Here is a 13164-nt window from a genome sequence, read left to right on the forward strand (position 1 = left end):
CATGAGCAAAGGTGTTGGATCCCAGGAACATCAGGCTGTTGTAGATGAACACAAGTGGAGAAGCCAAAAGGCCCCAGCAGGAGATGGTGGTGGTGGGATTTGGTTTGCAAGGCCTGCAGCGCAAAATCCATCATACTGTACCAGCGCACCGAAGCCTCCTAGCACTAAATGTGAAATTCACCCCTATGCAAAGGGCCAGCTCAGGAACTCTAGTTCTCAAAATAGCAACCAGCTGGGATTTATGTGGTGTCTAGGACTGGTCCACACTCAGTTGTATACCAATTCAACTATTTTGGTTGCGGCGGGAGGAGAGGGGTTAAGTCCTGGTTCCAAGTCCACAGAATGATAACATAGGGGTAAGTGCTGGCATGGTGGAGCATTAAAGTGGTACTTCCTTACCACAACCCTAATTCCTGACAGCCCAGCCTGCAAGTAAGAAGCCAGGATAAGGAAGAGCATCCAGCTCTCTTACAGAGTAGCAAAGAGCGAAGGCCAACCTATCCCTTTCCCCTTTATATAAAATGTTAATGAGGCCTTAAAACATAAATGTGATGCATTTATATCACACATTTGATTTGAGAATCTAAATGTACTTTGCTTTATTTGATATAACATTTAACTAATAAAATCCATATAAAATTGAAAACAGTATCTTAGAAATGCCTGAGGAAAGAGGGGCTTTTTAGTATCACTTGAAGCTCAGTAAATGCAAGTTCTAGCAGATCTGTGAGGTAAGGAACTCACTACGCAACCCCTCTCCACACTCCCCCACCATTTAAGCCAAAGGACTTTAGATCTTAGTAACACTAGAGCTGGGCAAATAATGGATTTTTGGCAATTCTGAAAATTCAGAACAAAAAAAATCAGTTCAGGTTTCCAGAATTTTCAGTGAATTGGAAGTCAGAAACATTTTTTTTGGGCCTTTTAATAAAAAGCAAAGGAATTCAAAAAACAGAGGAGGTGATGGCCTGTGGTTAGGGCACTCACCTGGGAGGAGGGGGAATATCCATGTGCCATCCCTGCTCCAATGAATATATGGCATAAGGAGGACAATGTCACCTCCATCAATGGGCCCAAATTCCTTTGTGAATGTAGCCTGAAAAATCAAAATGTTCCTCTTTGATGTTGAAATGGTTTGTTTCAACATTCCCAATTTTTTTTATTTTTGCTGGAACAATTTGCCAAAATTTATATGAATTTTCAAAATGCTTTAATCGACCCATTAGCTATATTTTTCAGTGAAAAAAGTTTCATCTGAAAAATTCTGCCCCGCTTTAGTAACATCATAAAATATTATTTTTGCCTCACCACTTTGTTTAGAGATGGATAAACAGTGAAATTAACTGGACACAGTCTAGTTAAATGTAGCGCCGAAATGTTGTAAAAAGCTTATTTTTGAAGAAACTAAATCCAAGATTAAAATATTCCTAAAACTACTAAACAAGTTGTTTTGTATTTTAAAGCAAATAGTTATTTCCTTGCAACTTTATTCTTTATTGCAACTTTATTGTAACATATACATTATTGCTTTAGATCCTGAAACTGGCCCTAAATAAAACTCTACTACACTCTCTCTATTTTCCAAGCTGAGAGAACTGTACTAAGTAAAGGAACTGTAAATACAGTAGAACCTCAGAGTGACAAACATCTCGGGAATGGAGGTTGTTCAGAACTCTGAAACATTTGTAACTGAACAAAACCTTCTGGAGGTTCTTTCAAAAGTTTACAACTGAACATTGACTTAATGCTGCTTTGAAACTTTACTATAAGAAACAAAAATGCTATTTTCCCTTTATTTCTGTATTTGATTTTTTTTTTTGTCTCTGTTGCTGTCTGATTGCGTTTTTCCGGTTGCAAATGAGGTGTGTGGTTAACTGGTCAGTTCGTAACCCTGGTGTTCGTAACTCTGAGGTTCTACTGTAGTAATATTAGCTATTTGCAATATAAGTAACTTTTTTGCCCTTTTTTATATGCATTTTTATCCTGATAGTGTCTTTTCAATCCAAGAGTGAAGTTGTGCAGTCTTGATTCCAATCCCAGCTATTACCACAAGACCGTACTTCTTCCCTATATTTATTGGCAGCAAAGTTTAAGCGTAGGGCAAATATTTTAAAATAAATATTGATGTTGAAAACCCTGCTTCTAGTCTGCAGTGTGACCAAGCTTTATTTATTTATTTAAATATTTATTATAAAGCAAAGTAAGACAGTAAGTGTAAATACTACTACTGCAGGAACTATAGGCCTATGTCTGCTCTCTACTATGCTGAATGTTAATGAACTGTTATCTGGTGTGGAAAAGACCCTTGTGGTGGGATAAGAAGGAAACAGCAGCTTCCCTTTATGTTTCTCAAGCTTGCAGAAACTCCTGTGTGAATTCCAGAACGGGAAGTAGGGGTGGCTGTCATGGGCTTCCTTCTCATAGAGAGAGAAACAGTGCATATAGCCAAAGGGAAGATTACAGCAGAACTCCAAGAATGGGAAGGCAGAGAAGGTCCTCTGGAGAGCAGTGAGAAGGGAAGGGCACCCAAGGGCTGTACTTTGTTTTCCTCACACCTTCTCAGGCTTTGTGAGCCATGTCCCCTGACACTAAGTTCCAGCTCACAAAGTTTGAGGCTCAGTCTCCATCCCACCCTCATAGGAGGAGGCTACAGACTTTGGGAAGAAGAGGTGGATGAGGACTCTAGCGCTACTACTCAGGTTCCAGGAGGAGAAGAAACAGTGCCGCACAATATTGGCAACCAACCCTGCCAAGAATCTTCCTCAGATATTGTATTCCATGTTTCTAGAATATGAATGGAAAAACTACACGCTTACCTGATTTCAAGTGCTTTAATAGCTTCTAACATCTGTAGATACTCAGCTGCTTTCCAAACATCATTTGCTTCTTCTTCACCTTGGACCATTAATTTTGCTGTGTAGGTGAACTCAATTAAATGTCGAAATGCCATGTTACTTACACCTGTTTAGAAGTAAATATATATTTTTTTGCAGTTCTTCAGATTTTAGTTGTTACATTTCACGTGGATAAGCAGTAAATTTTGCTAACAAATCTTTCACCATCTAGATTTTTGTTCACAGTGTCCTGCTTATTGGCTTTTGCAGATCATCTTCATGAGATGTTCTCATAGGCTTCAGAAAGTCTACAGCTCCACGCAATGGAGTCTGATGCAGCTTCTTCAGGTTTGTGCCATGTTTAATATTAGAACTATGGGTGCCATAATGTAAAACATATCATTATCTTCCTCTCTGGAAAGGTTGCTAGTCCCCTTCTACTAAAGTGGCTAGTACTGAAGTTTAGAGAGACAGCAGTCTCCATCGTGTGTCTACTGCCACTGAAAAAAGCCTCTCCTCAAAATTGTTCCTTCAGATGTTATCTTTGAAAGCAGCTGCCTTCTAGTGGCATTAGCTACCTCACAACCACGATGGAGCTACGTCTTCACATGGTGATTAGTACCGCTAAAGCCTGCACATTAGTCTGTATCACTAACATTACAGAACTATAAGTATTTTGGTCATACAAGTCATACAACCGGTTACCTTCTATCTCTACCAAAGGCTCCTGAGTGAAATCTTGGAAGAATTTGTAGAAGAACTGGCTGCAGGCCGCAAGGACCGCCTTATGAGCTTTGAAATGGTGACCTAAAAGGAAATGGATAAAAATCAAATGTTTTGAGTCAACATACATGCATTCATGCTAGACGCTAATGGGTTCAGAATAAAGGAAGCTGCAGAATTCAGTATGTGAAGACACTGTAGCAGAGTGCAATCTGAGCATGCCGTTTGTTGCATGGCATGCTACTGCAGACATTTTCCTGGGCCTTCACTGACCCATATAGTTTTCAGCATGTTTAATTGCTTCTCCTCAGGCTGAGTTATGCAAGAGTCCTCCAGTTCCAGGGTATGAAAGTCCCAACAAACATAAACACAACCCCCTCCACAACAGAATCTTTAACACCTATTTGGAAATAATTAATAAAACACAATTGACAAACAGGACAATTATTCCAAAATAGTTTCTATCAATATATATCCAACTCCTTGTTTGGAAAGAAGCTCTATTAACTCAGATTAATAAGAGTGGTTCATAAGACATCAGTCACACTTTATTTCCATTAGTCCTAAGGATAGAAGGGTCTGTTCACCCAAAGTCAGAGCTTCAACTTCTTCCATGTAACAAAGAGAAGGTTCCAATTACTAGAATATGTAGGTATTGATGACTGAATGATGACTATTAGGATACATCAAAATCAAAGGACTGTTTACATGTGGGACCATTTTTGCTTGAGAGGCCAAACACACCAAAGCTAGGCAGTCTCTTCTCTTCAAAGTGCTCAGGTGAGTGAAAAGGGAAGGAAAAAACTCTAAACTAAATACTCCACTGTAAAACACTAATCCTGATAGAAAAGGACTGGGTTATAGGCAGGGAATTCACCAAAAGAAAGATGGTAGAAAAACAAAACAAAAATCTTAGTTCTTTGGTAACAGAGAATTATCTCCACCTGGTAGGGACAGGAAAAGAACTGAGTTCAACCAGACTGTCCTTTTAAAGAAGGGAAATGAGGTTACAAGAGTTTTGCTATTCCCCCCACTTCTACACCTGCTGATGGTGGGCTTAAGTGTTCCTGCCTAGGCTGTTTTAGACAAAGCATTAAGAAATTCAATTTTGAATTTCTGTTTTGCTATGAACACTAGTAAACAAACACCACTATTATTCAATGCTGCTGATTATTTCAGCATAACATCTGAAAATTAGGGAAAGGATCCATCTTCTACATCATTCAGGATGAAAGTCTACTTGCAATTTGTAGTACTGCTATATAAAACTGGAAGACATTAGTCTGTGTTCTGCGCAGGCGGAGAATAAAATACATTGATGCTTTATTTTCAATTGTCTGATCTACGGCAATCAAAATGAATAATTCCAAAGCATCTGCGTATCAGCAGATTCAGTATGACAGTACGTACCATCTACAATCAGAGTAATGTCTGTAAACTGATCCTGCTCACGCTGTTCATTCAGTCTGTCCAAAATAACTTTATAATGTTCTGGGAATTCTTGAATGCATTCCATCGTTTCTTCGGCTTCCATAGTGAATGGACTGGTCTACAAAAGATTAATAATGAAGTAAGAATACTGCAGTACTCAATGTTTTACATCTTCAATGTGTCATACAAACATGAACTAATTAGCATAATACTTTAATTAAATTCAGTGCTTAAAAAAGGGCCACGAAATAGAGTAATATGATTGTTAATGACTACCAGATTAGATCAACAATAGGTGTAACGCAATTTAGCTAGCAGATAGGAGGTACTACGGTAAACAAAAAAGAAACAGGGCTTTATTATAGACATTAGAGACTAAAACTTTTGCAAGTCTACGTCTTCATTCTATGATTTGGAAAGAAATCTGCCTCCCTGAAAGCAATCAGAAGGCTGGGGGAGGGACATAACTGATTATCACAATTTCAGCAAAAGTTTGGCAAGATAATACCAACATCTTGATACGGTTACTTTGAGGAAGTCTGCTAACCCATTTGATGGCAGACTGGCTCTTCAATACTCTCACAGATTAAGTTAATTTTCTATTCAGTGAAGAGAAGATGTTTAAAGAGGGTAAAGGAATGAAGGACGTAGGTATCCATTAAGGAAATGTTTCTTCACCTATGAGTTCAGGGGAGTTGCAAAGAAATGAAAATTTGGTTACTATCTAAAGTAAAGAAAATCTCACTCCCCCACTTCCCGCACAATCCTACCGTTCAGGATCTACTATTCTCTGTCAACCTCTCAAAATATACACACAAATAAGTCATACAGGCTTATCTGATACTTTTACAGTAAGTGGAGGAGGGCTGTGAAAGTTTTTGACTTTAAGGGGTCACCAATCAGAAAAGATCATGAAAATCTACCCTAAAACATGGACAATGGATGTTAATATGCTGGGTATGTGTTACTATCTTTGGAGAGACAGTCCAGATAATTACAACTGCAAGCATTTCAACCAAATAACTTTAGGCAAAATTCTTTTTCAGATCTGCATGGCGGTACCCATCTGTGATGTTCTATTCCCCCTAGAGGTGTGGCTCTCACACAGAGGTCCATGGGACTCTTCACATGTTAGAAGTATAAAATCATTCTGCTCAGTTCAACCACGTGAATCTCAGAGGAGGATCTCCTTAAGTCCTTTAAGACTCTATTTAAGCAGAAATATTCTGTGGGGTACAGCAGCAAAGAAATTTGGAATAAGCCTCTGCACCTAACCTAGGGCTTTTCTGAGTTGTGGAACTGTATAAAATGAGTTCTCAAGAAGACTCCCACTACTGAAGGGCGTCAAAAGGAAAGCCCTCTGCTGCAGCCCCAAACTTTCTTCAGAAGCAAATCTGAACCAATGCAGGAACTTAATGTCTTTTGAGTGAACTTAATTTAGCTCAAAGAACAATTGGTTCCAGACAGAAGACAAAGATACCAAGTTTGAATGTGTCTTTATGGAGTCTTTGTACCTTTTCTCCTGCTTGGGGATAGGATGCCAGGCAATAGTCACATCAAAGATGTTTCCTTCATGAAACTTCATATCTATAGTTTGTGATTAATCTGTACTTAGGTGCTAAGTACCTGGGGGAATAGCATGTCAGAGAACAATAGAGGAAAGAGTATCTTACATTAAACTAGAGATGCATTGCCAGCTCCAGTATCACGGTGGCTGCTGTGACAGAAGCATATGGTGTGGGTGCACAAAGTGGAGATCCACAGAGTCCCATGAAAGATTAGAAGAAAGTCTTCATAATTAATCTAAATGCGTGGTTTTCCTCAACCAGAATCAGAGGGCCTCCTCCTTTGAACATGAGCAGATTCCTTGAGCCTACCCACTACTATCCATCTGACATTACCAAGCTTGCTAACTCTCAGGCCTGATCTACACTAAGAAGGTAGGTCAGCTCAGCTACATCACTTAGGGGTGTAAAAAATTTATACCCAAGTTACACGGTTAAGCCAACCTAACCGCCCTTGTATATAGCACTAGATCAACGGAATTTTTTTTCCATTGACCTAGCTAATGCTTCTCAGTGTGGTAAATTACCTGTTGCAGTGGTTCTCAAACTTTTGTACTGGTGAGCCCTTTCACACAGCAAGCCTCTGTGTGTGACCCCTCCTTATAAATCAAAAATACTTAAAAAAAAATATTTAGCACTATTATAAATGAGGGGCTGAGGGCTGACAGCTTGCGATCCCCTACGTAATAACCTCGTGACCCCCTGACGGGTCATGACCTCCAGTTTGAGACCTATTGCAACAGGAGAACCCCTTCCATTGGCATAGGTAGCATCTACACTGAAGTGCTGTAGCATTTCAAATGTAGACAAGACCTCATACATGGCTGCTGGAGGTGAGGAAGTATTTAACATGCTTGTGTCTTGGAGTGGAGTGGGATGGAAATAAAAAGGTGTAGTGGAAGCCTGGGGACAAAACTCGATTGTTATGATAAGGAGACATTTTGTCTCAAGGCATAAGATTAGGCTTTGCAGATGCCAAGTTGGTGGAAAGCTGTTGCTATCCTATTTCTCCATAGAACAGATCCCTCCTTAATTTTTTTTTTTGTTTGTTTGTTTAAGGAAAATGCCCTATTTAGAATATGTCCAACTCAAAACAGAGAAAAATAAAAATGTTTGCTTAAATAAATCTATTTCTGTTTGCTATCACTATGTCTATTATAAGAAGTAGAAACTAAGATACATAATAGACAGGCAACTTGGAATGGTAAAATGCCACAAGGATTCTGCTAATGTAAAACCACAGGAAACAAACCCAAATCCCAGCTCTTATAACTTCCATATATTCAAAAGCAGTTTAACCTCCAGAAATTGCTTTTTCCAAACTTTTTGTATCTTTTCCTCATTGCTGCATTTTCCTCATCCATGGAGTAATAGTACAAGCCTCATCGGTTAAGAATCAGTCTGACAAGTAAGCTCCATGTTTCCATTACTAGTTCTCAGAGTTGTCAGGAGTACCCCAATTCCTGTGAATTACATAAGCCAGGTGATCATACTCACACCTTATGAAGGATTTATTTCCATAGGTTGAAATGCATTTGATAGCAAGTGATAATTTATCATAAAGTAATACAATGCTTTAAAATTATTTTGGAAAAGACTTGCATTATTCCTGATCCTCATTAACAATGTGTCTGTTGTGGCTTTCATAAATCATTGCGTCTCTCACAGGTAAACTCAAAAACACAGCAGATAGATAAACTAATAGTGACCGTCATCCTGAAAGATCCCAAATCCCAAATGATACCAGTGAAATGCAACCTCTGAGTTGAAGCACAGCAACAGGATAACAAGCACACAGCAAAACAACAAAACTTTGGAATACCAAGTGAAGTATTCAGTGTACCAATAGGGGGAAATTGAATTTAGGTAGACAACATGAATGATCAAAGCAGAAATTTTGACAGGACACCAAGGATACCACATTTATTCTCTAAACAGCAGCTTTTCTCGTTAGACCACAGTATAACAGAAATGGAATTAACTGACGGGTGAAATTATTATTCATTTTCCAAGGTGGAAGAGTGGGAATATACAGATAAAATGCTAACTAAAGCTAAAACTATGCTCCTTACAACCACTCCTGTGAAAGGAAGTACAGATAATCTGCAAAACTCAGCTCATTCATAATAAAAAAGAAAAAAGTGTGATTTTGGTTTATGTGAGAGGTGTCAGGCCAATAGCCCTGGAAGCCAAAAGCCATTGATTTATCCAAAGAGCATGTCCAGTAAACATAGTGGGAGTGAAAGCTACCCCTCACATCAGGCGGACTACCTCTCAGAGTAAGAGATTAGTCCATTCTCCATGCTCATTCAATCCTTACAAACTGATGACACTGCCAGTAAGGGTGCCAACTAGTGTCAATTGTGACAGTGGTTTTTCTGACACAAATATTTCCCAGACTCAAAGGAGACAATGAAGAATCTATAAAAACTAAGTAATGGCGCTAAAAATATCGTATTTCTATACAATTTGAGGGGTCTATGCAGTAAGTGGAGATTATTCTAGGGTGCAGAGGTCTTCCTGCCAGCTGCAGTTGCATCTCTAGTTCTATGACTCAAGTGCTTAAGATTCTCTCTCACTGTTTATTAAAATGCAGCAGTGTATTAGACAGGGATTACACCTTGCTCTTATCTCAGAAATGGAAATTAGTTCAAGTTAGCGAGGTTGCTGCTACAAGACTTTGAAACTTGCAGGTCCTCACACAAACTACCAGGAGTCTCCTTGGGCCTTATACATTGCACTGCATAAGCAGCCAATAAGGATTTAAATTAGTCTATTTGATATACAGTGCGTATCAGTGCTTCATGCTACAAAACACATGATGGAATCTTTAATGACTTTTCTCTATCATCTGCAGAAGCGTCTCCAGCAGTGCAGTATCTCCTCAACAAAGCTGCATGGTGTTGAGTACTGACTCCAAAATCAGTGTCAACTACTCTGTCTCCCCACCCAATTTTTCCTAGGAAGTCTCCCAAACAAGTACTTATTTACTAGTGCTTAATTTGTATGATCTGATCAAACCTCACCACAAAGCAGTCCGACTGAAGATCTTTTGTAGTAATTGGTAGTTCAAATCCACCTCAGAATAACTTAAGTAAATACTTATTGTCAAATATGTATGTGCTGGTGTAAATTTATAACACTTTTATTATTATTACTAGAAACTCTAGTCATGGACCAGGACCTCATTGTGCTAGGTGCAGTACAAGCAAAACAGACAATTCCTGTTCCAAAGAGTTCAATCTAAGTTTAAAAGAAGAGCCAAAAGATGGATGCAGACAGATGGGGAAATAGAACGAAATAATATTGGTCAGCATGATAGATGCGTCTCACGCCCATAGGCATCATGGAAAAGGAGAGATACAAGGAGGGTTTTGAAGAAGGACAACTGAGTAACTTTGCACATGTATATGGGAAACTCCTTCAAGTGTAAGGGGCAGCATGGGAGAAAGCACAGAAATTCTTGTTCGAAAATTTAGCAAGTGGGCAATATAGGCTGGCATCATGGGTCGATCGGAGGGAGCTGACAGCTTGATAAGTGAAGAAGAAACGGTTCCTTTGCTGAACTCAGATAACAAGTAATATAACCCCTTTTTAACACCATTGTCCCCTTATTTCTGTGCATATTTTACCACTTCCATAGAACACAATAGTAATGCCTTATCACGGGGGCCAGCAACCTTTCAGAAGTGGTGTGCCGAATCTTCATTTAGTCACTCTAATTTAAGGTTTCGCGTGCCAGTAATGCATTTTAATGTTTTTAGAAGGTCTCTTTCTATAAGTCTATAATATATAACTAAACTATTGTTGTATGTAAAGTAAATAAGGTTTTTAAAGTGTTTGAGAAGCTTCATTTAAAATTAAATTAAAATGCAGAGCTCCCTGGACTGGTGGCCAGGACCTGGGCAGTGTGAGTGTCACTGAAAAATCAGCTCACGTGCCGCCTTCGGCACCCGTGCCATAGGTTGCCTACTGCTGCCTTATCATGTTTGGCCTGAGTGGACAGTAATGACAATGTTCTTTTCCTCACATGGCATCAGATCACTATTATAACTCATTTGGATTTTTTTTGTATTTTATTTAGTATTTTCTTATCTTTATAGCTGCAGGTCAGCAGAGATTTACAAACGGAAAAAAATGCAGTGATGGGAACAAATTAATTCCTGTCATAAGCAGTCTCAACTCCACTGAAACTAATGGAGTTTCACCAACCTACATCACCAGTGAATTTACCTCAAAGAAACCATGCTTCACTGCATGCTTTGGAAGGTTCTTGTCCATTACATGGTGCACCATGGTCTCTCTCTTGTGGAAGTTCAAACTATATGCAAAATATCCCCAAGCGATACCAAAGTGCAAAAATGCAGAACATATGTAAAGTATCAGAGGGGTAGCCGTGTTAGTCTGGATCTGTAAAAGCAGCAAAGAATCCTGTGGCACCTTATAGACTAACAGACGTTTTGGAGCATGAGCTTTCGTGGGTGAATACCCACTTCCTCAGATGCATGTCTGATGCAGATGCAGACATGCATCTGAGGAAGTGGGTATTCACCCACGAAAGCTCATGCTCCAAAACGTGTTAGTCTATAAGGTGCCACAGGATTCTTTGCTGCTTTAACATATGTAAAGTATCCCCAGAAACAAAGAACATTAAGTGATCTCCATAATGGGGGGTAAGAGGTAGTATGCTTCCTATCTTCAGAACTGTCTGAAAACCCTCCAAAACTTTCCAAACTGGGCTTATTCCCAGCTCATTGTTCTGAAGGTAAATTCTCTAAATCACGGAAGAACAGAGCTCTGTATATTTCACTTCATTCCCTAAGGGGGGGGGGGTAACAGAGGGGAGATGGGTGTCATACTCCTTCTGCATCATCTCCCCTCAGGAAGCAGCTAGGTGAGACAGGAGATAATTGACTATGTCCCCTTGCAGCAGGGACAGAGCATGGTGAAGCACATTATGTCCTATTCTGCATGGCAAGGCCACAGCAGGGATGGAGCATAAGGCAAGGTGGGATGTGTTAGGTCCCCATCGTGTTGTGACCCTGCAGCAGGGAAGCGGTACGGCAAGGGGAGCGGGAACAGGTCACATCCCCTCTCTGCATTGTGACTGCCCAGCAGGAACTGAGCACGGTGCCACAGGACACGTCTCACGCCCTCCAAGTCGTGACCCCCTCCCCCGCGCCCAGCAGCACAGTTGGGAGGGGAGCGTCTCGCCCCCCCTGCACCCCCAGTAACATGGAGCACAGTGAGGCAGGTCACGTGTCACCCCTGCCTCACGCCCCGCAGGGCCAGGCGGCGCTGCCACGTGCCCAAAGAACACAGCTTCACAGGGTTCAAACCTCAGCGCCCCAGCCCACTGCTGGTCACATGGCCTCAACTCCCGCCCCCAATAGGGAAATCTTGCTGCCAATCAAATACACTCCAGCCAATCACAGAGATGTGGGTGACACCACGGCAGGATACGGAGCCAATGGGCGTTCGCTAAGAGCCAGAAACTGGGGAAGGCGGAAGGCCTAGGCGTGTGGAGCGCCCGCGGGTGACGGATAAGTCGGCGAGAAACGACTGGCTACCAGAGTACTACGAGGGGGGACTGGGCGCAGCCGGGCCCCCACCGCGATGCGGGCGGAAGGAACAGCCCGAACCAGGCACTTGGCAGCATCTCGGACCCTGTAGTCGTTATTACGTCATCAAAGCGCGCATTAAATCGATCCCTTTTCAATCCCTCTCCCGGCCGGGGTCGCACCCCGGAGACGCGCGCGCCTCGAAGGGGGATGAGCGCTCCGCCTGGTACTCACCGCGAGGAGCCCCTCGCCCCGTCTCGCCGGCTCTGCCGCTTCCTGCTCCCCCAGCTCGCCGAAAAGCGGGGCTGGCGCCGGCCAATCGCGACTCGCATTCCCGGCCTACACCGCGAACCGGAAGTGACGGAGCGATGACCTTCAGCGCAACAGGACGCTTGGGACCAGCTGACTCGAGGAACGCTGGGAGTTGTAGTCTCCCGCCAGGAATGGTGTGGCGCGTTGCGTTCTGGGAGCTGCGGGATGACGTGGGGAGAAGCGGGGGTCCCAGCGGGGTCGTCCGCCCGACTTGCCAGGTCCGCGCCCTTGTTCGTGGCGGGAGACTCTGCTTTATGGAAGCGGGACGGCGGGTAAATGTGCCCCGGAGGCTGCTGTTCCCTGGCGAAGGTCCACGTGTGGCGTAACAGGGCACAGTCCCCGTTCTCGTCCCACTCCAGCAGCCCATCGCTGCCCGTTTGGCTGAGCGGTGCGCGAAAACCTTCCCCGTGATAAAGTATTTCCAGCTTGTTTGAAGTTTCCTGCTCTGATTTTTTTTTAACTTTAATTTTGTTTTGCCCCCCATTCAGGCAAGGGTAGGGAGCCAGCCTCCCCAGGTTCACTGGCCGCCCATGAGCCTGCTGCCAGCATTGGCAACTGCCCAACCCTCTCCCCTGTAGCACCACACCCATTAAACAGCACATTATTCCTCCAGGAGAGGGGGATTAGAGACGAGGTGCATCTACTAGTAGCTATAAGCCTTGTTGACAGCTTGCCTACGCTTAAATTCCTGCAGCAGTGCAGCTGCACAGCTTCTGTGCAGATGCTACCTACAGCAAT

General features: G+C 42.1%; 1 protein-coding gene across 3 annotated transcripts in view; it reads right to left on the minus strand.

The window, feature by feature from the left end:
• Nucleotides 1-12426, minus strand: part of ZNF131 (zinc finger protein 131) — a 29945-nt gene extending 17519 nt beyond the window's left edge. For 2 of the 3 annotated variants that reach the window (XM_030568025.1, XM_030568023.1), the window contains exons 1-4: nt 12349-12426; nt 4968-5106; nt 3540-3641; nt 2817-2961 (exon numbers count right to left, since the gene is read on the minus strand). In XM_030568025.1, coding sequence (XP_030423885.1) covers nt 2817-2961; nt 3540-3641; nt 4968-5091 — 371 coding nt within the window. In that variant the 5' untranslated portion in view covers nt 5092-5106; nt 12349-12426. Of the gene's footprint in view, nt 1-2816; nt 2962-3539; nt 3642-4967; nt 5107-7852; nt 8017-12348 lie in introns of all 3 variants that reach the window. The other variant, XM_030568024.1, reaches the window with a different exon arrangement.
• Between the last annotated feature and the right edge of the window lie 738 nt (nt 12427-13164).

The sequence above is a fragment of the Gopherus evgoodei genome, chromosome 6, assembly GCF_007399415.2.
Source record: "Gopherus evgoodei ecotype Sinaloan lineage chromosome 6, rGopEvg1_v1.p, whole genome shotgun sequence".
Lineage (NCBI taxonomy): Eukaryota > Metazoa > Chordata > Testudines > Testudinidae > Gopherus > Gopherus evgoodei.